Here is a 23,907-nt window from a genome sequence, read left to right as displayed (position 1 = left end):
TGTGGGTGGTTTTTGCTATGTGATTATCAATTTCTCAGTCAGACCAAGGAGTAAATACAAAATCAGCAACAAAAACAACCCCAAAGCCCTCTGTGTGCAGAAAACAATGTTTTTTGACAACACAGCCCTGGTCACAGAGCAGGTTGATCCCCAACACTGTGCTGAGCAGGAGCAGAGCCCCATCCACGTGGATCTGACACTGCTGGGAAGAGCCAAGGCAAACACACAGACTGAAGCAAGACTTGAGAACAAACCTTTAGGCAAAAAAGAATTTACTTAAGGAATACCTTTAAAAAGAATAACTTAAAACCCCCTGTGGTACCTCATGGTACCTTCCCCCCTTAAGCTGAGGCTGGTGCTTGGCCTCTGCCTCTTTGCAAGAACAATCACTCAAAGAAACAGCAATTTTTGCCCAAAATCACTTCAGCATTATGGATTCAAAGCAGCAGCCCAAGACCTCCAGCTAAAGGAGTTCAAAGCATGACAAACATGTTCCAACAGGACTCTGCCTGCAGGAAACAGAAGAATGTAACATGTCTGGTAAATATAACCCTCCCCACCTCTGGCATGGATGGTTCCTGAGGCTGGAAATGCAAGGACCAGCTTCAGCACAGGGGCTTTCCTGATCTTCCCAGCACTTGGCAATGCTGCAGGGAGGCAGGAAAAGCCCCAGAACACAACAGATGAGCTCAGTGATGAAGGAAGCATCAAACCACAGGGGAGAGGGGGCTACAAACTACAAAAAGGGTCTGCCAGGAGCCAGTCACCCCCTCAGCCCTAAAACAACAGGGGAAGCCACAAACAAAGGGAAAATGTCACTGCACCAGGACTCTGCAATGTGCAGTGAGACAAACTGGGAAAATCTCCCATTTCTTTTCCCTCTTCCTCGACTATTTCTGTCAGGAGGAGGAAGCACACCCTGGTGCTGGCAGCTCCTTGACTCTCCTTCTCACTTTGCCACAAGTGCTGATTAATTAATTATGCACAAAGCAAGACCTTCCTGCAGCCACTAGAGCAGGAGGCAGAGGGAGAGTGCACAGCAAATGCCTGGTACAACAGGTCCCAGAGGCAGGTATGGCTCTGAAATTGTGCCCATCTCAGTGTCATGCCATGGCCCCCTGCAGCTCTGCCAGTCTTAGGAGTGTTTGCTCCTGGCTGTGGGAGGAGAGCCTGGAAGGAGAAGCAGAGTGAAGCTTTCAGGACACAGCCTACAGCTGAAGAAAAACTCCCAGGAGCTGATCAAGAGAGGAAATCACCAGACATGGGCACAGAGCTGGGGGTAAAGCAGGGCAGGCATCCTGGTTTGGGCATTTCACATTCCTCCAGCCCCACAGAAATGGGGCTGCACCAGTTTGGAACAATGGGAAGGCAGACACAAAGAGGAAACCAGCTTTTTATACTCTCTCAGTGCCTGCCCAGCTTAGGGAGCTTGTGCAGTGCTCCCCAGCACCCCCAGCCATAAGGTGCTCAGTGGCTCTGAGAGCCAACAGGGGCCTAAACCATGGCAGGCACACTCCAGTCTCTAAAAATCACCTGCCAGTGCACTCCTTCCTAATTTGCTTGGCAAATACCAAATAAAAAGCCTGAAGATTAAGGAAAAAGCAAAGCTCAGAGGTTCAGCAGCCCAGAGGAGGGCAAGGGGAGAGGATAAAACACTGCAGCATGAAGGGACAGTCAGAGATAATCACACCAGCAATTGTCATGTCGCTCCCAAGCCCACGAGCAGCAGAGGAAACACCACAGTGCTGACTTCCAGCTCAAGTTCCTTCTTTTTACATCATGTTGACATTTGGGGGCTCCAGATCATCTTTTTCCCTTCAGCCCCCCAGCCCTGTCCATCTCTGTTCAGGCCACCTTCACCAGCCACTTCTCCAGGCCCTCCAAGTCAGCCTCTCCCTCCTCTCCCTTGCTGCCTCGAGCACTGCACTCCACAAATTCCACCTTCATGGGCAGCTGGGAGAAGTCGAAGTCCTTGCCCTTCTTCCCCAGCTGGGCAGGGCCCCCTGTGGCTGAGCCATCCAGGCTGGTGGGGGCTGCAGAGCGTGTCACCCGCAGGGTATTGCTGCAGGGAGAGAAGGGAAAGGGTCAGCAACTGAGCACCAGCAAATATCACTGCACCATGGCTCTGGGATGGCACAAGGCCCAGCACTGCCCTGCAAGGCTCAGTAGTGGGCACTATTGGAAGGCACAAGTGCAGAGGTTTAAGGGAGTAGCAGGGCACTCAAGGAGAGGTGTTCAAACAGGTTTGGTTTTGTAATAAAGGACAGCAGAAGTCAGGTGATGATGATGAGGATGATGATGAGGATGATGTCCTTATCCCAATCTGCCCATGGTAAAGACTGGAATAACAGTGCCTAACAGGGCACAGTAACTGCCTAGAAATCCAACACCTACACACAGGTAGTTGGCAAATGCTCAGCATCAGAACAAGCAATCCTTATTTTCCTGGAGGATGTGAATAGGTGGCAACTAACTGCTCTGCTCAAAACCAGAAGGTTGGGTGCTCAGCCTGGAAGAGGCACAGCACAAACACCCTGCTGCCGTCTGCTGGCCAAAGGGATTATAGATCCAGGGATTCATTTAGCTTGGAAAAGCCCTCTAAGACCATGGAGCAAACTGTAAATCCAGCCTTGCCAAGCCCCAGGCTGAACAGACTGTTCCCAATTCCACAGAGAACTCAGACATGGCTCAAGGGAGCTCACTGAGCACTGAGCTAAGAGAAAAAGGACAAGAGGAAAAGCTCAGAGGAACTGAGATCCCATTCCATACTTACAGCTCCTTCTCCAGCTGCTGCTGGATGAGTTTTGCTGATTTTGCCATTGTGACATCTGGAGAGAAAATAAAGAAATCAGCTCTTTGGTTGTCAGAATTCAGAACCTGGTTCCTCCCCCTAAATTAAGGGGGTAGGATGAGGGATGCTGGAGCTCTGGGATCACAGGCATGAATAGAAACAACCCAACAGTCTGATACAATGCAGGGAAATAATTTCTTTTTGCAGGAAGAAAGTTCAGAGGATGGGTTTGATGCACCTGCACTCCCCCTGCCCCGTGCTCTCCACCCGTGGCACACAGAGCCATGAAGGCTTCAAGGAGCTCCTGAGTTAGTGCAGGAAAGAATTACAAAACCTAGCTCTGATGCTGCCCCAAAACACCCAACTGCTACAGAGAGACCCACACTGTCACTGTAGAACTTGTAGGGATCTGAAAATGGAAATCCAGTAGCTGGATTCTGGTTATTCCAGAGAAAACAGGGAACCCTGACAGCTGAACAACTCATTTTAACTTTGAAGCTGCCAGGTGTGTAGGGATGGTTCATTATGCTCCAGCTGATCCTATTTCCTGCTCCCTGGAGACTGAGGAACAGCTCTGCACAAAGCAAGCAGAATCAAAAACCACACAAAAGCCACCTGCCTTGCTTACACCCACCCAAAGAGCTGCAGCCCTTCCAAGCAGTCCTCCAAACACTCCTGCTGAGTTTAAACCTAAATCCCAGCCTTCCTTGTGCTGAAATGCCCCCCCCCAAGTCCAGCAGCTGTGGCAGGAAGCCCTGGCCTGCAGGACTGGCCATGCCCAGCCCAGAGCAGCTGGTACCTTGCTTGTTGCAGGCGATGAGCAGCGGGGGCGCGTTCCTGAGCACGGTGCTGTCCACCAGCACCTGGTACAGGAATTCTGCCACGTCCTTCACCTCCCGCTGGAAGGCCACGCTGTCCACCACAAACACAATGGCTCTGGGGCAAGAGGGAGGGACAGGTGCTGAGGATGAAGCTCTGCAGTCACCTTGCCCTACAAGTATTCCAGCCTGGGCTGAGATTTCCACGCTTGGTCTCACCCAGCCCATGTGCTGGCTGAAATGCACCCCGTGGCCAGGACTCCAGCAGGAATTCCTGCCCTGTCTGCCCCAGCATACCCCACACCCCCCAGACCTCCCTGCTGCACTACAAGCACAGGTAAGTAGGAAATTCATGGTGTGATTTTGTCAGGAGCTGGACTCAATGATCCTTGTGGGCCCCTTCCCACTCAGGATATTCTTTGAAGGCAAAGCAAAAATTAACCACACCACCCCACAGCAGAGCTCTGACTCTTGGGGCACCACCAGCCCAGCTCCCAGCATTCCCAGCACCATTTGGTTTATCCCTTTCCAAAGGACCACGTGCCCCCTCCTCCCCTGCTGACCCCTGCCTGTTACCTGGCTGCAGCCTTGAACCTCTCCAAGAACTGCAGCCTCAGACTCTCATGGCCTGGAAGGTCGATCAAGGTCACACTGGTGCTCTGGAACAGAGGAAGAAGGAATTAACAACACCTGACCTGGGGTTTCTGTCATCACAGGCTGGGGAGAACCCTGGATTTGTGTCCTGAAGTCCCAAGCCCATCTGACACAGAACATAAATCTGCAGCCTCTCCTATTCACACACACCCAGTCTCCCCAAATACACCAAATCTTGCTGGGAATCACATAAAATTGCCTTTGCAAGAGCCTTTTTTAACTGAAAGCTGCAAAGGTTTCCCTTCCCAGGAAACAAACAGCCAAAGGCAGCACATGGGAGAGGACAAAGAGCTGAGCAGGGCCACGTCACTGCTCTCAAGATAAGGCTGCAGGAGCCCTTTCCTGCCCACCGCCCTTGGATTTCACTGGAAACCTTGGCTATGATTAAAAAAGGATCAGAAAAGCAGCAATCTGCCTTGCAGCATTCCACTGCCTCACCCCCTCCAAATACTTGTCTGCTCCAATTAGAGACACAAAAATGGAAAAAAAAAATTTAAAAACCATGCACATCCTTCTACCAAGTTTGTAACCTTATTGATAATGACTAATAATGTTAATAATGACTGAGAAGGTGAAGCACAAAACCACTCTCTATCTTCAATATTCACCAGCAGTTAAGGTGCTGCCAGCATTCTGCTCTCCCTGCCACGTGTGCATCCAGCACAAGAGATTTCCAGAATGAAAGAATTGCCAAAAACTGAAAATAATCAGGTGTGTGACAGCCCAGGACTTAAAAATAACAAAATCCTTTCTGACACCATATCAAGTGCAGCTGGAGCCTCTGCTTAAACCTGATAAAACTTTTAATTTCAGATTTTCTTGGGAGAAATGGATATTAGTGCTGAGGAAATAAACCAATGCAACAGAACAATGAATCCCCCCCAAATCTCCCTCCTGTTCCATAGTTTTCAGTCAGGAAGGTTTCATTATTTTACAAGCAAAGAAAAAGGAACCTGTGGAGCCCAGCAGCATTTAATACATCCCAGTACTTCCCAACTTCCTCAGTGTGCATTGCCTGGAAAAGGCTGTCCTAAACTGAGGCCAGACTGAGGCTGAGCAGCACAAAAAGCTCCCAGGTTTAGCACAGGGAGCAGGAAAAGGCAGCAGCCAGAGCTGAGTGTGCACTCACCTTGTCCTGGCTGACCCTGTAGAGGGCAGAGCTGTCGGTGATCGAGGTCTGGGTGTCGCGGTACCGCCCCGACAGCAGCTGGGGGAACAGGCAGAGCTTCAGAACAAACAGCCTGAGAGGCTCCACACCCCCAAACCAGCACCAGCACCACGTTCCATCTACCCACAAACTGAAATGGTCTGACAGGGGTGATGGCATCAGGGAGCTGATCTCAGTTTCCTGCAGGAAACTACTGCTGGGGTCACCTTCCCCAGTTAATTAAAAAACGGTCATTAAGAAAATAAGGATGTATTTATCTTGTGAATCTCCACTAAAACAAGAAGGAAGAGAGTGTGCCTGCAAACCCTTCAGTTTTCCAGCTGGGACCACGGTAAGCATGGCTGTGCCCCTTTCATTTTCAGACTTAACAGTAACAAAAGGGACTCACCAGGACCATCAGCCCAACTCTCGGCACTGCACAGATACCTCAACAATCCCACCCTGTTCATCCCTGACAGCAATGTCCAAATGCTCCTGGAGCTCTGGCAGCCTTGGGACTGTGCCCATTCCCTGGGGAACATGTCCACTGCTCCACCACCCTCTGGGGGAAGAATCTTTCCCTGATATGCAACCTAAAGTCCCTTGGCACAGCTCCAGCCGTTCCCTCGGGTGCTGTCCGTGGTCCCAGAGAGCTGAGATTGGAGCTGCCTTTCCGCTACCCCTCGGGAGGAGCTGCAGACTCCGGTGAGGTCAAGTATCCCTAAGCCTTCTACTAGGACAAATTCAAACCAAATTTTTTCTGACACTCCGTGGTAGGCAAAAGTCGGTCTCCATCCCTCCTTACATCTATAAACCCCCAACTTTCAAGTTTCGTTAAAGGATTAAAAACCGAACTAAAGGGAACTCCTTCACCGACGTACAAGAAGCCCCCGCTCCGCTCCCCGCTCACCCGCGCGAAAAGCAGCGTCTTCCCCGCATCGCAGAGGCCCAGCAGCAGCACGGCCTTCCGGCTGCTCCTCCTGCCCTGCACGAAGCGCCAGATCACTGCGGGAGAGAGGAGGATGAGGAGGAGAAAGGGACACCTGAGCCCGCGGCTGGCGGCACCGGCGTCCCCCCAGCGAGCGCTGGCCGCCGGCAGGCCGCAGGGCTGGGGCAAAGGGAGGTTCCCGCAACTCACGGAAGGTGACGGCGACGACGATGAGCGCGACGAGCACGGAGAGCACGGCAGGGCCCTGCAGCTCCCGCCGCAGCGCCTCCAGGTGCGGCTCCAGCCCGCCCGCCATGGTGCGCACACGTGGCCATGCCAGACTTCCGCTTCCGGCCCTGCGGCATGCCGGGAAGGGCGGCGCGCGGGGGCTCATGGGAGTGGTAGTTCTCCCGTGGGGAGTTGGGATGGCAGGGTTTCCCTGGGGGAGTCTGGGGAAACATGGAATGGGTTAGGCTGGAAAAGCTTTCTGACCGCAGCGCTGCCAAGGCCACCACTAAACCATGTCCCGAAGTGCCACATACATAGGGCTTTTAAATCCCAGGCGGATGTGCAGGGCTGGACAGCTCATTCTGGGAAGAAGTTTTCCCGATGTCCAACCTGAACCTCCCCTGTCACAGCCTGAGGCCGTTCCCTCTCCTCCTGTCCCTGTTCCCTGGAGCAGAGCCCGACCTCCCCGGCTGTCCCCTCCTGTCAGGGAGTTGTGCAGAGCCAGAAGGTTCCCCCTGAGCCTCCTTTTCTCCAGGCTGAGCCCCTTTCCCAGCTCCCTCAACCTCTCCCTGTGCTCCAGCCCTTCCCCAGCTCTGCTCCCCTCTCCAGACACGCTCCAGCCCCTCGATGTCTCTCTTGCTGTGAGGGCCCCGAGCTGTCCCAGCACTGGAGGTGCCTCACAGGTCCCAGCACAGAGGGACAGTCCCTGCCCTGGGCCTGCTGGACACAGCGTGGCTGGGACAGCCCCGGGGCCATTGGCCTCTGCTCACCTGGGCACACCTGGGCTCGTGTCCAGCGCTGTCACCAGCACCCCCAGGGCCTTTCCCAGCTTCCCAGCCACTCTGCCCCAAACCTCGAGCATTCCTTGGGGGTGTTTTGTCCCAGGAAGGGATGGCTGTTTGTGCCAGTCTTCCCACAGTGGTGCAGGGCAAGGAGTAGCAGGAACTCATTGAAACCATGAGAGGAATGTTCTCCTTTGGGGGCTGCCAGGAGCAGGACAGCTGCCCAGCCAGGTTTGGAGCTGCCATCGTTGGAGGTCAAGCCTTGAGCACCCTGGCTGATCCTTTTCCTTGAGCAGGAGATCCCCAGAGGTCCCTCTGGCTTGAGTGATCCCCTAGTGAGTTTCCTTTTATCCCTTCTACTTATGGGACAAGGGCTTACTCCTGACATGAAATGCAGATAGTGCAGCTTTTTTAGGGGGAATTTCCTAACTGTAGCCATACTGAGTTGTAGAAACAGCGTGTTAGAGGCACCAGTTCTCTTTCTTTGCTAGTTTTGAAGAATGGGTTAAGAACCCACCTGTGCAGTGTATTCATCCTACATAAACTGAGGGACTACATTGAGGGACTACATTTCATCCTTTCCTGTAACACTCTGCATTTCTGCCATCCTGGGGGATTTTCAGTCAGGCTGGTGGACTTCTCATACTTACCATATGAATCTAAAAAATCATCAAAATTTAATTTCTTCAAAGCCAGGAGCTTTGTGCTCTCAGCAGCTCCTCCATGCCTGCCTTGACAGCAGCATTGGGACACCCTGGATGAGCCCAGGTTGTTCCTCTGGAGCAGAGAGCTTCAGCAGCCCTTTTTGTTTCACCTTTGTAGTTTTGCTGTGGCTCAGAATCAGGCAAAACAAACCACTTGTTTGTTTTCAGGTCAGCAGCACAAAATCAGGCAGAATACCAAAACAAACATGTTTCTGAGCAAATGCTAGATTTTTCCAGAAAGGAAGCCTAAGCCTGGACTCTCCCCATCAATGCAGGTATGTACTCAGTGAGTCCTGCCTGGTGCAAGGGACTCAGACCCAGCCAGCTGAGATCTGAGACACAGCAGTTTCTGTTCACACCTCCCATCTTATTCCCACTGTATTATTTTGGTCTGGAGTGGTTTTTATTCCTTCTTCAGCTTCCCTGATACAAAGACTCTCCCTGTGTCCCCACCACACTGGAGAACCCTCACGTGCCAGGGAGACAGTGGGGTAATCTGGGCAAAGCAAAAGCACAGAGAGTACAAAGCATCTGTTAACTGGGCTCCAGGATATATTAAATCCATTTTGCTTTGGCAAATGGTGCAAGAAATTTCCCTAAGGGGCAGCAGTAAGTGACAGCAGCCATGCTGGTATCTTCAAGAGGCACTGAGGAAGGAATGAGGTTAAGAAACATTTGTAAAAATCTCAGGACACACGTTTAGATTAGAGATTTTATTTTTTGCTGTGCTGGCAGCAGAGAATTGTAAAGTGTCAAAGAGCTACTTTCAGAGTGGTGAGGGAGGGCAGAGAAAGCAGTGAAGGCAGAGGGCCCTCCGCAGGTCAGTGTTTGGTGCTGAGGGCACGAGAGGAGTCATGGCTTGAGGTTTTCTCCCCCACTTCAACGATCCTTCCCATCTCACTACTGTTCCCCAAGGAAGGTGCACACCTGGAGAAGATCTGGAAAGGGAAAAGACAAAGAAAAATTCAGATCCTGCTTTTAAACACTCCCATCCCACCAGCACATACCCAGTCATGCCAACAATGGGACACCATGGAAAATCTACCACAAAAAAAGAGCTTTAACCACAAATCCCACATGATGGGTCCGGGGGGGCTCTCTGTGCTGTTTCTCAAAGTCCATATTTTCTAAGGGTGAGGAAAAGTCTTTTTTTTCACTGCCAGAGCAGCAGATTTTAAGTCTGTTCTCAGTGCATCCAAGGAACTCTGAGAAAATAATATTTGCATCTTCTTCCTTTAAAGGCAGTGAACGGACAGTTCCAGAAGAAACTGCTCATGCCTGCAAGGTAAGAACTGCAATTCAGGATTTCCTCTGGGGCTGTTCAGTTACCTGATGGATTGCAGGTGTTGAGACTGGCAAGTGAAGCATAGTATTTATCTCCAAGGAATTCCTTGTATGACATTCCATCACGGAGCTTGATCAGGCACTTTGTCTGGTCTTTAAACAGAAGATCCTTGGATTCATATGCAAACAAGTTGAAATCTTTATTCCTGCTTCCTTTTGCTCCAAACAGCCTCTGAAAAAAAAAAAAAAGGCATGAAGAGAAGTAGAAAGCTGGTCTATTTCTTGTTCTTTGGACTTCACCATCAGGCTCCAGAAATTTAGGATTGAACCTTCTGTCTGTATTGCCAAGGTGGCAGAGGAGGAGGAGCACTTGGGAAGGGACGGAAGAAGGGGGAGGGCAAGGGACAGCAAAGCTGTCACCCTATAGCAGTGAGGTAAAAGTTTCCACCTTACACTGACTTGGGTAAAACCAGATCAACCCCACAATATTTCTTCTGCTCTCAGCACTACAAACCTCTTGGTTCTCCAGCATCTGACGGACTTCTTGTGCTTTCTCAGGACGTGTCATCACAGCGTGGGTAGGGACTTTGGCCAGGTTGCATCTCCTGTAATCCATGACATTTGCCCGCTGCCCATCAGTGCACAGCAACTCAAATTGGTCCATTTTCAGATTTTTGGCCCAGCTTTCTGTATTTTTGCCTTTAAAGAGAATGGGTTTGGAGATTCAGAGATCTTGTGTAGAAGGAGGACATCAGCTGAGCAGTAGTGCAGATGGGGAAAGCATGACCACATACCATCAGTGTTCTCCTGAACGATGGAATGCTTGATAAAGGCCACATCCCCCTTCTCAACCAGACACCTGGGAAGTAGGAAAAGAGGCCAGTGATGTAAATGCTTGAATCCTGTCCCTTTCCCACAGATTTGATTTAGACTTGAGTCTTATAATGTACAATTAATCTCCAAGGACACCCAGCTGTAGGAGCCCTGCCACAAATATTTTAAAGAGATCTGAAACACAGTCTTTACACTCCTTATTTATGTTAAAAGAGGAGCACCTCTGCCATTGTGGGAAGGCTTGTGCCCCTCCAGATTTGCCTGTGAGTTTTACAGAAGGGGGATATTTCACATCAATTTTCAGAAAGCAAAGAAAAAGCACGTGGCATATGTATAGTATTACAGCAATACATACTTCCAGTGGTGTAATGGAGAAGAAGAGCAAATTAGTGTGGACATGAGGCTGTACTTCAGCTGTGCCCTGCCCTCTGTGAGCAGCCCCAGGACCCTGGGCAGCCTGGGTGTCCCAGCACGTACCGTAAAGCTCCGGTGTATCCATAGTACTGCTCGTGGCTGCTGGCCACGCAGTTCTCCGGAGGGACCCCTCCTGAGCCCTTGCACAGCTGGCAGAGGCGGGATGTGGGAGGAGACCCAGGAGCACAGCCCTCGCTGAAGTATTCATCTGGAGGCAGGAATAGGAGAAATTCACTTTTGCTGCCCTGAGAAGGTTTGATTTCAATAGCACATTCTTGCCCTGAGTTTGTGTTAGCACTCGTTGGGGAGATGGAAACGGGCTGGGGGAAGGAGCATGACTTAGTGGGCAGCAAATCACATACTGCCAGCTTTGACCATGGAACTTGGGTCCTGTTATTATTGTAATTATTGTTGTTGTTGCCCAGAGAAGCTGTGGCTGCCCCTGGATCCTGGTAGTGTCCAAGGCCAGGTTGGATGGGGCATGGAGCAACCTAGGACAATGGAAGATGTCCCTGCCCACGGCAGGGGGTGGAATGGGATGGGCTTTGAAGTCCCTTTCCACCCAAACCATTCCAAGATTCTGTGACTCTGTGATTCTGTGATCTTGTTACTCTGTGATTCTGTGACTGTGATTCTGTGATGAAGCAGGGCCTAAGGCTCAAGTGCAATAGGCACTATCTTAGCACAAAAAGAGAAATGTTTTCCCTGCAAACCATTCCCAGCTCACACACAAGCCTCCACAGCCTTTATGGGTCAGCAGAGATGCATTTGCCACCAGTGTCAGAGCTCTTGGGGTAGAAGGGACAGTGGGAAAGGAAGGCAGGAATAAAATTTGCTACCACTAATGTCTTTGTGTGGTTAGACATTTCCTTTTAAAAATTATATGCTTACTTTGTCTTGGTTGATAACATTGATAACATTTCCAAATTATTTTTGTTGGACCATAACTCTCAGTGAATTCTCAGGCAGTCAGATCAAACCCTTTAAGTTTCTTGATCAGCCTCAGTCCCCTGTTCTCAGCCCTTGCCCTCCCTTTGAGTTCCATCCTTTATCCCCACTCCACACCCTGCACAAGCACCATACATCATTCCCTTTTTGGGAATACCTCTTGGGCTGCTGCGAAGGGAAGAGGAGAGATGTGAAAAGAAAGCAAAGACCCCCAAAGCAGCTGATGTGCCATATCTTACTCTGAAGCAGACACCAAAAACCTAACATTTTGCTCAGTGAAACCTTTAATAACAGAGCCTTCTCCATTTCCTCCCTCCAGCACACAATCTTTGCAGCACAATGAACTTTGAAAACCCAATGAAGGATGGTAAAACATTTTTTGTGAGCAGATTCCCAGCTCAAAGGAACAGATGCCAAACTGGACTCACCGAAGTTGCAGTTGCCTGTCCTGTTGTGGATCAGGCCCATGGGGATGTTCCAGCCAGCAGTTCTCCCCACGGCGGTGTGGCACGACTTCTTACCCTGCAGATTGTTCCAGTTGATGTCTGTGTCAGCCTTCTTCACAACAGCCACAGCAAAGTAGGTTGCTTTCAGAAGATAAAATAGAGAAGAATTGAGGCCTGGCCCAAGGATGCCACTGATTCCTTAGCAGAGGGCACTGGTTTCACTTGGGAAAGGGCACCTATGAACAGCACAGAATTACTTTGTGCTTATAAATACTTAGTCAGGCAGCAACAATGGAACAGTTTGTAGATGTGATGGATCTACTTCCACCACACTCCTGGGAAATTATTATCCCTGACATTTCCCTGCCCTCCAAAGCTCTGACACCTGAGTTTATGAGAAGGCTATGAGAAGACAAGACGTGTGAGGATTTTGTATCCACTCCTGATTTCTTATTCTCTGCCTAGCAAAGGACAAAACCCTCCTCTCCTCTCCTCCTTTCCATTTCCAGAAAGAACAATTTCCTACTGCTGCAGCCCAGACCCTCTTTGTCTGTTCACAGCCCTGACACTGTTATGGTGTGACCACACCCATCTCTGCCACTACCAAATGCTTCACCTTGACCTTAATGCAGCCCCTAATTTTCCCTCCAACCGCTAAACCTGTCTCCCAAAATTCTAATATCTACACTGGACACCCTTTAGGTGGAGATTGGCCATTTATTCTCTACTCATGACTCATATCTACTTTTCTACTTATATCCCTCTGGGCAGTTTTCTGTCCCTCTGTTGGCAGTAATTACCTGGTTCTTCTTGTGAGTTACAGGGTTTATCTGCAGAATTATCTGTGGGAGGGGAGAAGAAGAAGATGTTAAGTTAAAGAGATCTCAAATCCAGAAGAAGAATCGAGCTTGCTAATTTCTGGAGAAACTCTGTTGTAGAAGTGACCATTTCATTTCAAGTACCACCTTGTGCATCAGCAGAACAAAGCACAGCCTCCAGCTGCTCCTCTGAGCTAAAACAAGCAGTTTTACCAAGGCTGGTGCTAAAGGACCAGGACATCCTAATTAAAACAAAGAAGAGTTCCTGACTCTCCATGCCTGCTCTGCCAGGGCTTCCATGGAAAGACAAGGAGTGCAATGGTGAGCAGAGTGGCTCAGAGCACCATGCATTAGGTTGGGTATCAGGAAAAAGTTCTTCCCCCAGAGTGTGCTGGGACACTGAACAGGCTCCCAGGGAATGGGCACAGCCCCAAGGCTGCCAGAGCTCCAGGAGCCTATGGACAATGCTGTCAGGGATGCACAGGGTGGGATTGTTGAGGTATCTGTGCAGGGCCAGGAGTTGGGCTGATGATCCTGGTGGGTCCCTTCCAACCCAGGATATTGTGTGATTTCTGCAGGATGCAGCACTGCAGCTGCTTTGTAAGATTCCAGAATGAAAGGGCACCAGCCCATTCCCCACCACCTGGACCCTGAGACAGAGCTGTGCTTACCCTCATAGTTCTCTGCCATCACTGGCACTAAGCCACACATGCCAGCAGTGTAAACAAAGCCTCCATCCAAGCTGATGGCATCTGCTTCACCTTTCTGCAAGGGAAAGGCACAGAAATGACACACTGTGCATCCCCAGCCCAGCGCTTTGCAGAGCTCAGATGGCAAAAGAAGCACCTGAGAAGTTCACAGTGAGAAGGTAAAAAAGCTGTACCATGATCTTAGTGATGCATTCCTTGGTGTCATCTGCCACAACACACTCCACATCCCCGTTGCTCATCACACTCCACACGTCACACTTCTTCTTCTCGTCCCTGCCAATGGCACACCACTGCACCTTTGTGCCTCTGCGGCTGGGGGTCAGGCCATCTGCAAAGGGAACATGGGCATGAGCCTGGGCACCAGGGACTCAGCCACAAACCACCTGTACACACCAGCCTGCTGCTGCTGCTCTGGGCAGGGAGTTCTGGTAATTAAGCCCTGGGCTGGTGAGAATAGAAAAGGTGGTTCTTGAGCTGAAGTAGGCTCAAAAATCAGCTTCAAGGTCAGAAAGGTGAATTGCTGCATAACACAAACCATTCAGGCAGATTTCTGTTAGCTAAAACAGCACAGCCACTAAATGCCCCTGTGATAACAGAACTTGGAATTGCTGCCTGTAATTTGTCCCACATTTCTGCACTCCTCACAGCCCAGACAGCCACGAGACTAAGACCAGACTGAGCTCGAAAATTACACCCCAGTTATGTTTCTGTAAAACAGTGCTTGAATGTTCTGCTTTGATGCTATGTGAAGTCCATTCACCACCTTCCATAAATGCCACTTAACAGAAGTGAAGTACTTTAAATTGTACTGAATTAATTCTAAGTGGGTTTCAGAGATCATTTGTGGGGTATTAAAGCTATCAGAAAATGTTCAATGAGTCTCGATGGAAATCAAGGACATTGTTTCCCTCAAGTGTCTGAACCTGTTGTCCTGGGATGTCCCTTTTTTTTACATCCCAGAAATGGCTTTTCCAAGCAGCAGTTTTGACCATGCCTGATCTCTACCACCAGCTCAATAACTGGTGTGGAGTTTGTGTAGATTTTTCATATTTGTTAGTGTGATGATTTGGGTATGGATACAACAAATTCCTTTGTTGGTGCAAGTGAAGTTTGAGAAGGTTCTGTGATTCCACAGGGAATATTTTGCACATGGTACAGTCTGTGCCTGAAAAAATCATGTTCCTTTTGCCAACTCTTCCACACAGCCCATGCTGACATGCCATTGGTATTTGATGTCCTGCTTACCTCTCTGGAGGCTCTGGACAGCAGTGTAATACTCATAGCCCAGGTAGAGCTGAGCATCCATCAGTGAGGGGATTTGCTTCAGCTGTACTGCAGAGTCTTTGAAGAGCAAGTCTTTGAGGCCTGGGTCCTTCTTGCCAGGTGGCCCGAAGAGGTGGAAGGTGCTGGTTGTGCCCACACCATATTTTTCCTGCCACAAGGGAAAAACAATCAGCGAATAACCACACCAAAACTCTTGGAAAGCTGGGGACAGCAATCAAAACCGGAGGACAGAGGATGTTAGAGGAAGGGAAGCAGGGCTTGGTGATACCTGTGCTTTGGAGAGGAAGTTCCAGATGTCATTGACCTTGCTGTCATCTCGAGCCACCACAGCATGAGCAGGAACCCTGGCCCAGTGACAGGACTTGTAGTTGTCCACGGGCTGGCGGGTGCCGTCCAGACACAGGAGCTCGTACTCATCCTTCTCAGCTGGGGCATTTTCTGAAGGAAGGGAGCAAATATGACATGCAAGACCATGAAAATGGGCAGAAAGGCCAGGTTGGGAAGTTTTGTAATTTATTTATTTCTGCTGAAGCTCTGGGGGGAATTCTTTGCAGGCACCCCCCTTGCATTGGGGTTAGCTTGGGCAAATGAAGGCAGTGAGAGATCCCCTCAGCCTCTGCCCTAACTAACCCAACAGTACGAGGATTTATGCACACAGGGATACAAACAGGTTTACAAATCCCACATAAATGGATTGAGCAGGTCAGGAGCTGCACAATGGTCTGTGAAGGACAGTAGGTGACTAATGTCAAGGCTGAAGACAAAGCCCAGGACTGACATCACAAAGTTACAGGAGAATTCAAGTGTGAAGGGACTTTTGAAGATCCCTGGTCAAGGCAGGGTGTTCCCTGCAGGAATGGAACAGGATGTTCCAGGTAGATCTTGAAACCCTTCAAGGATGGAGAGTGCACAGCTGTCCTGGACGACAACCTGTCCCACTACCTCACTGTCCCCAAGGGGGAAAAAATTCCCCTTGTATCCAGTCCCAGGCTGATTAAGTCCATTCCACAGAGCCCTTCATTGCAGGACAGTTATCCCTGCCCCATGACCACCTTGGTGACCCTCCACTGAGCTCACTGCAGGTCCTTAGGTGTGCCAGGCCATCCTTGGTCTCCACAGGGTAATAAATAAATAAATAAAATTAAAATGAATAAATAAAAAATACCTATTAGTAGATATTTAGAATAGAGACTCAACAAGGTTGAGGCCTTGTCAAGCCTCTAAAGGAGGGAATGATGCCTTAAGTTTTAGCCTTCATGTTTTCCAGATTCTGTACTGTACTAGGATATAACTCTGAGCTTCATATAAAGTGTTACAAGCTCTCCTCACAGCTCAGGCATACAAAACAATCCTTTTCCAGCCCTAGAACCAAGGACACCACTGCAGCTTCAGGTTCAAAAAGTGCAAACAGCAGTGAATTGAGGAGAGAATCTGGGAGGGTGGGACTGCAGAACCTGGAGCTGGAATTGGACAATTAACCCAAATTAACCCAAACATATAAAAGTGTGAAAATTCCTGACCAGGTGTCCATCTTGGGTGTAGCCATGGCCTGGCTCTTGTACAGCCCAAGGTGAATCCTTTGAAGGCCTTTTAATAAAAACCTGCTTTATTCCTTTAACTCTGTCCAGCCTCTGTTCTAGGGAGCCTCCCAAGGCATCATAGTGAGCCCTTGTTGTGGGCTGAATTCCCTCCAAAATCCCTTCAGAGGGATGGGTGACCTGCTCAATAGCTCACATTACAGCTGGCTCTGAGATACGGCACCAAGCAGGTTTTCCAACTACAAAGAACCTCAGAGAAGAAGAAGTGGATCCACCATAATCCCATTTCTCAATAACACGGATGAGTCAGTTCACAATGTACAAAACTCTTTTCAAGAGATGAAAGAAGAATTTGGGCCTGGAGAGGAATGAAAGCTGCACTGTGGAGACAAATTGCAGGATGGAGTGGCAGTGAGAGGTGGGACCAGAAAGAGGAGAAATGAGGGATCTTGCAGGTGTACCTTGAACAGTTGTGTGTTTCACAAAAGCCACATCTCCTTTCCCATCTTTCAGACACCTGCAGGTGGGAGGAACAGAAGAGAAGTTAGAAAAACTGACATTGTGAGTCCCTATCTCCCATTTCAACAAATTATTTTTGGCATAAACTACAGCCATAGAGCAATGGTCTTCCCCAGAAAAGTTGTGCTGGAAGGGAAGAAATTGTAATGGCAGAGAGGTAATTGAGTCTCCTCAGGACCCCTGATTCCAACACAGCCCTCCTTGGTGTAACAAAAACTTGCATGTGTCAGGGGTAGAATATTTGCCCAAAGGAAAAAGAACTCTCACTCACTGGAAAGCTCCAGAATATCCAGAGTAAGGTCCTGTGCGGGACATTTTGGTCTTGGCATCCCCCTTGCACTGACGGTACAGCTTGGGCTCAGTGGTGGCACCAGGAACACAGCTGGCAGAGAAGAAATTGGCCACGGCTGCGGATGAGGAAGAAGGAATAGCTGGTCAAAAACTCACTTTTAGGAGGATAGGGAAGGGAGGGGATCCACAAGAAATGTCAGTGCCCTCCAGACCCCTACAGAAGATTGGGTAACACCCCTTTGACCCTGGCTGAGCTCCCACCAGCAGTGTCACTGCCCCACCTCACCTTGCTCGATGGAGCCCGAGTCCTTGCCGTCCCACTCGATGTCCTCGCGGCGGATGAGTGTCCCGATGGGGATGACCCAGCCAGCAGACCTGCCCAGCCCCGTGTGGCAGGAGGTCTTGCCCTGCAACTCATTTACTGAGAAGCCTGTTCCTTTCTTCACCACAGCCACGGCGTAGTAGCTGGTAGTGGAGCCTGCAGTGCAGGAAAAAAGGAATAAAGCAATGAGTAAAGAGGACTTAGGAACATTTCCAATCATGCTAAACCCCCAGCTTCAGGGAACAAAGTGCTGCATTTCCAGACACTAAGTGAATTTGGTTGAACACTTATGATTTTCTCATTTTCTTGGGGTAGTCTTGTCATTGAGCTAGTGCTGCCCATATTGAACTAATGCTGCACACTACAGCTTACAGTAACGGACCCGAAAATGCTATCACATTCAAGGTGCCATAGTTCTGTAAGGAACTTCAACTAAGCTTTTTGCAAGTCTCTTCTCAAATGCCATTGCCCACCGATGCCTTGTGAGACTGAAACTCCATATTTAGTCTTTAGAATTTCACCCAGTCTGTCACCTGCTATATATGGATACAATGACTGAGTTTTGGGGGTGGTAGAGACCTCAGTTTAGGTTTAAGATCTTTTCCTTAGCTACCACATTGGGAATGATTCTGCAGCGTTGCTTTGATCCTGAATATTGTGTACAAACAGGCTGAACTGCAGGGAAGAGGTCAAAAGAGATTGGGAGCTTTGGATGTGGCAGGAAAATAACATCTGTTTGGCTCTCAGGAAAAAGGTGGGAGAGATGAAGGATGGTACAGTGAGTGAATAGGGATGGAGCCATGGATCTCACTCTGATCAGAAGGGATTGTTGCAGAGCCCTGTTTATTCCCTGGGGATTGCCTGCATTTCTTGCCTCAGTGATCTCAGCTGGGTGTCCCTCCCAACCACTAGTAATGCTGTTGCCTCTCCAATCATTTTTTTTTTCTGTCTTGATGACTGCACTGAAAATCACAGAACTTATCTGTGTCACCCAGCTCTGTGTTTCACCCACAGAGTTCAAGGCCACTGAAAGCAGATCTCTGGGACCAGCACAATTTTTATGCCATGTTTCAGGAGGACTATGATTTCTGCTCATGGGATCAGAGACACTTTCACTGCAGCAAATGACAAGGAATGGGGCACTGGATCCTGTGACCATGGGTGATGATTCACATTTTGCTGCACTGCCCCCCACACGGAGCTGGAAACCTGGGGCAATATCTTGGAACCCCAACCAAAATATATGGGAACTCTGCAAGGAAAGGATGGCCTTTGCACTCTCAGTTTGTTCTCACCACTTGGCTCATGGAAATGTACCTTCACTGTGTTCATAGACCTCAGCAGCGATGGGCTTCAGCTTGTAGGGAGCGAGGCCTGCCTCAAACACTTGACCTCCATCCAAGCTAATGGCATCTGCTTCGCTATTCTGAACAACAAAGAGATTTCATCAATTAACAAAGAGCAGGGAAAACGCTTCCCAGAGTCTCTGCTGGATCCTTGTGTACAACAGGGGATCAGGTAACCACCAGGGACTGAAAGGAAACTCTATCTCCAGCTGTAACAGGCTGCTGAAACATCCCAGCAGAGGAATTTCCTGCCCACTCACCAAAATGGCTTTTATGCAGTCGAGGTACGATGCTTTCTGCAGGCAGCTGAAAGCAAAGTTCTCCTGTTGCATGTGGTCCTTCAGGCTATTGCATTTTTTCTCCTCTGCTGAGGATATTGTGCACCACCTGATGCTTGGCTTTTGGGGAGCAGCAAAACACAGAGCTGTAGAAAGAACCAGAAATAAGTTGTCTCAGAGAGATAGAAAGGTGTTGATTGGAGGGAAGCAGCATCTCTGTGAGCACAAGGTCACTGCTTCCCTGTGGTGATGGCCATGTGCAGGATCTCCCAAGCTGTGCAGGAAGCTTGCTTCTTCCTTCCTTTCTTTCTCTCTTTCTCTCTTTCTTTCTCTCTTGCCTGATGTGTGCACCATCAGGAGCATCTGGGACGACCATTCCTGTCCCTGGACTATTGTGATTCAAGCAGCCTGGACTCACAGCAACATCCCCAGGATTAGGAGAACGAATCCACACACTTCAATAGAAATCAAGCTCAGGCTTTTGCAAAGACAGAGAGAACAGTTGGAGCACTGAAGCAGTGCCTGTGCCAATAACCCTGGAGGGGGAGCAGCTCTGACCTGGCCAGGCTGGGTGCAGTGCACTGCCACTCTCACCTCCTTGGCAGCTGAATGATTTATTGAACTGTCCCTATGTCTCACCTGCTCCACTGCACTCCATGAGAGAAGCCACAGCACCACCACAGTCCTTCCAGGAGTCCCCCAACCAGTAACAGCAGCCGAATGGCTGCTCTGGGGGACCAGAACAAAGCAAAAGCCTCAGGTGGATGCAGATTTATGTCTCCTCCAGAAACCTGAACCCAGAAATGCTGGAAACTTGCAGTTCAAGGATGAGGCCAGCCTGTGCTGACACTTCACCTTCCCTCTGCCCCTTCCAGGCAGGGCTGTGCAGACTGAGTTCACTTGCACCCCTCTCTCCCTCCAAACCATCAATGGCACATTTCATCCAAACACCTCCAGATTAACCTGTGTGGTTTTCATCTTCTCTTCCATCTCAGAAATAGCCACTCTTGATTTTTGAGCCTCCCAGTGGAGCTGCTGAATTTGGCCACAGGGAGAATCCTTAGCCTCAGTTCCTCTGGCCACCACCCCTTTTTTCATATGTTTTTCAAGTTCATCATACATTTTTCAAGGGTTGGCAGCACAAAGCCATGGTCACCTTAACCTGCCTGGGGCAGAGGCTGGGTGGGGACCTCCCGAGGGAGTCAAACCAGCTGCACTGGTGGCACTGGGAAGGCACTGGCAGCCTGAGTGCCCAGCATCTGTCACAGAGCTTTTGGGTGACCTCTTGTCTCTTTCTGTGCAGCAGAGGAAGAACCATTAAAAAAACATCTTTTGCATGCTAATATTCAGCAGAGGTGCTGAAGGGCTTCCTGATGCCAGTGGCACAGGGTGCACTTCCTTCCAGAGGACATTAATCACCACCACACTTTATAGGGGATCAGAAGAGACCTGCTGCCTACTCCAGGAAGGAGATCCCTCTTTCCCTGTCCAGGCATCACTCCCCAGGCCAGGTGCAGCCAGCAGTCTCCTTGCCACAGCAACCTGCACATTGCCAGCCACAACTGCGAGCAGAGAAAGAGGAAAGAATCGCTCCAAGCAGCACAAACTTGGCATATAATGGACAGGAGTCTGAGCAAAGTGCAGCTGCAGCAGCAAGACAGAGTGGGAAGCACGCCGCATCTTTCAGTATTTAAGCTCTATTTTACTGTCACTGCCCTCGGGTTTAACCAAACACAAGTGCAAGCTTGTGGCAGGTGTTGCAGTGATTTGTCCCCCCTGGCTGAGCCCGTGCCGGAGGATGAGTTTCCCCTTCACCCCGTGACACAGGAGAGCAGAGCCCGTCCCAGGCATTCTCCTCCGCGGTGCTGGGAGCGGAGCATCCCTGCTCCTTGCAGGGTGGGCATGGGCAGTGTGGGAGCTGCAGCCCTCCCTCCATGCCAGGGTAACACTCAGAACACTCCTCCTTGACACAGGCACGGCTGCCAAAGCCAGCACCGCTTCTTGTCCCGGCTTTTCCGAAACTTCTGGCGTGTGCCGCAGCCCCAGGGCAGCCTTGCCTGGGGTCCCTTTTGGCTTCCTTCCCCCAAGGCTGCTGTCAGCACTTACCCACGATCCCGAAGGACAGCACGGTGCCGAGTGCGAGTTTCATGCTTGAGCAGGGGGTCGGGTGCCGAGGGAGGGGAGCAGCAGCCTTTGGTCACAGACCGTCCCCTCCAAGTCTGTGATGGCTCTGGAACCGCTTTCTGCTCCTTTTATAGAGGAACAGCCTTGGCTGTGTTTGCAGAAGCAATGACCTAACACTGTTTGTCCTTCCTTGTTTCTCAATAGCTCCTAAATCGCCCCCCTCCCTGGATCAGCCCATTTTTAGGAAGCCTTTCACTTTGGCACTGAACCCTTCCGCAGGCAGGAGCCGGAGCAGGGCAAAGCGCTTTGCATTTTACAAGGGGCTTCAGATGGAAAATTCCCGAGTTGTGACATTTGAATTCTCCTGCGGGCTCAAACGCCGCAGGAGGGACGATTTTCTTTGTGCTGCCCACCCCCTGCCTTGCCCAGAACTAATCTCAGAAAGTCCCTGCTGGATGCAGAGCCGAGCTTTGTGCGTTTGCCAGGAGCGCTGCCGAGGTGCCGGGCGCCCCTTGGCTCGCAGCTCCGAGTGCCTGGCCGCTCCCTCGCGGGCTCCGGGCAATGGCAGCGGGCTCCAAAGGCACTCAGTGGTTCTTACACATGGTCTGGCACAAACAGCCGACAGCAGTGACCACACAGCGCCATGAGCGCCCTGCAGAAGGAAGCAACACGCTGCACTTTGGGTAAATTTTGGGGATGAATCTGGGAAGAAATGGTGAGATGAGCAGTCAGCCTCCTCCCACTTCTGCAAACCTTCTCCATCCAGTTGTGTCACTCCTGGCCTATCCCCTCGGGGCATGGCTCGGTTTATGAAGGGCAGTCTTTGTGATGTTGTCCCATCCTTCAAGTCCCTACCTCTGCTGCCAGGTACAGGACCAGCTCCAGCCTTTGGCATGTGCACACAAACTGAGAATTCCCTGGACCACGTCAGGCAAAACAGAATCCCTAGAACACTACTAGGGCTGTCCACTCACCATGAGCATCCCACAGAAGCTGCAGGTTTGCTGTTGGAAGCCCACACCTTGCTTTAACACCACGAGGCTCCCTCAGAGGGAGGATCCCCTGCACAGGTCCTTCCTCTCCTACAGCCTTCACTCCCTACACAGCTGGAGGCTGACTGGAAGCACCTGGGCTGGCCCTTGTCCCTTCTCCCAGCAGGCTCAGGGCAAAGTGACCTGCAGGTGCTGCTGGTGGTGCCCAGAGTGGCTTCAGTACAGGTGGGAGCCCAGTGCCAGGCCAAGGATTTGGCTCTACAGAGTGTCCCAGGGAGGGTGGAGGCCCTCAGGCAATGACCACCTGCACTATGATACCCGGAGCCCACCCTGCCTGTGACTGAATGAGAGACACTGCTGCCACCCTAGTTATTGTAGCACCATCCCCAGCACTTCCTTCAGCATGGGTGGTTCCTATTCCTCATCCCTTCATCCTCTGCTTTCCCAGAATAGCAGAATTTCTTGTGACCAGAGCATCTCCAAACACACTGCAGCTGGAGGGGGATTTCTCCCTGACTTTCTCCAACCTCAAGCCTCTCCTTTTTAAAAATCTCCCATCCATATTTACTCAGACAAGCTGTAGCCTTCCAAGGTCTTTTTCCACCAAGACAGGTGGAAAATTAAATCCACTGAAATTCATCCCCAGCTTCCTGCAGGTCTCACTGATCCCTGCCTCACTCCTGCAGCCTTAGCAACATCCCATCCATGGGAAAAAGAGGCACAAAGGCTTGCAGGAGCCTTTTGCTGATTTCTTCCAAAATGCCTCTTCTAACAGATATTGAGAAGCTGTAGCTGCAGCTGAAACAACAAAGACACCTGAGCACATAAATATTGCTGGCAATGATTGGACATATTGACTCCATAAATAGTTACAGTGCTACCCAGATAAAGATACTTTTACCACATGACAGATTACAGGGAAAGATGCAGAAGAGGGCTTGGAAAACATAAAGGATCCACTCAACAGAAGAGGTGGAAGAGCCCAAGCTATCTTTGCCTTCTGCACATGGTTCCCAGACATTATTCCATGGATAACTCCTGCTCCTCTCTCTCCTCTCACATTATACTTTCATCTCAGTGCCTCCTCTACCTGCCAAGGGGATGGCTGTGGTGTGCTGATGGGTGGTGTTCACATCTCTCTCCCTTGCTCTCCCAGATGGCATCAGGGCAAATCCAGGGGTGAAGGAAGAGGCTTGGATTGTAATATCTCTTGTATTCCAGCAACCTCCTGCATTTCCAGATGTCCAGCCACAAATCACTTGGAACATCACCAGCCACATGCAGAGGTGCTTCTACACCTGCTTTTGGTGGTAGCAAATCCTGCCTTTCTCCATGATGGATTTTTCTCTCCTCCTGGTGTACATCCTTCCTGTGGATGCTCTTTCAACAGCTTTGACTCCTGTGGCCAAGCCTGCAGAGAAGAAACTCTTCCAACTCTTCCAACAGCTCTCCTTGGAGGTACCCCATGGCAGAAGCACAGCAGGCCAGGGCTGTGTCCTCTGGGCCACCTGGGCTGAGGGCTCAAAAGGACCCAGCAAGTCTCCAGGGTGATTCTCTCTGAGGAGCACAGCCCACTATGGGAAGGAAAAGTGTCCTGGGTGGCCTCCAGCTGCAAAGTGCCGTTCTTTTTGGAGTCCAGGAGGGATGAACTGTGTGATGCAGTTTTCTCCCCTGAACATCCATCAGACACCTGCTTTGACAAATTTG

The 23,907-nt window shown here is 50.3% G+C and overlaps 1 protein-coding gene across 1 annotated transcript; it reads right to left on the bottom strand.

The window, feature by feature from the left end:
- Window positions 1–255: 255 nt before the first annotated feature.
- Window positions 256–21,530, bottom strand: LOC117000842 (ovotransferrin-like). The gene is made up of 24 exons (XM_033068892.2): window positions 21,191–21,530; window positions 19,067–19,230; window positions 18,778–18,886; window positions 17,425–17,616; window positions 17,119–17,254; window positions 16,790–16,845; window positions 15,059–15,228; window positions 14,752–14,938; window positions 13,680–13,834; window positions 13,468–13,561; window positions 12,779–12,820; window positions 11,961–12,119; window positions 10,648–10,792; window positions 10,131–10,195; window positions 9,851–10,035; window positions 9,382–9,568; window positions 8,957–8,990; window positions 6,549–6,787; window positions 6,321–6,415; window positions 5,393–5,470; window positions 4,186–4,268; window positions 3,591–3,727; window positions 2,774–2,828; window positions 256–2,062 (listed from the first exon to the last, which is right to left on the bottom strand). Exons 1-24 carry the CDS (start codon window positions 21,231–21,233, stop codon window positions 1,846–1,848), a joined length of 3,027 nt encoding a protein of 1,008 aa, XP_032924783.1. The 5' UTR covers window positions 21,234–21,530; the 3' UTR covers window positions 256–1,845.
- Window positions 21,531–23,907: the final 2,377 nt, after the last annotated feature.

This window comes from Catharus ustulatus, chromosome 10 (assembly GCF_009819885.2).
Source record: "Catharus ustulatus isolate bCatUst1 chromosome 10, bCatUst1.pri.v2, whole genome shotgun sequence".
Taxonomy (NCBI): Eukaryota; Metazoa; Chordata; class Aves; order Passeriformes; family Turdidae; genus Catharus; species Catharus ustulatus.
The sequence above is the reverse complement of the archived record's forward strand: the minus strand, read 5'-3'. Positions and strand labels throughout refer to the sequence as shown.

Excerpts from the sequence above, each read along its gene's own strand:
- LOC117000842 (XM_033068892.2), bottom strand. The coding sequence starts at position 21,233 with ATGAAACTCGCACTCGGCACCGTGCTGTCCTTCGGGATCGTGG. Across the intron at positions 13,562-13,679 it reads AATGCATCACTAAGATCATG|AAAGGTGAAGCAGATGCCAT; the intron begins GTACAGCTTTTT and ends TTTCCCTTGCAG. Across the intron at positions 6,788-8,956 it reads TGCACCTTCCTTGGGGAACA|ACTCCCCCAGGGAAACCCTG; the intron begins GTAGTGAGATGG and ends ATGTTTCCCCAG.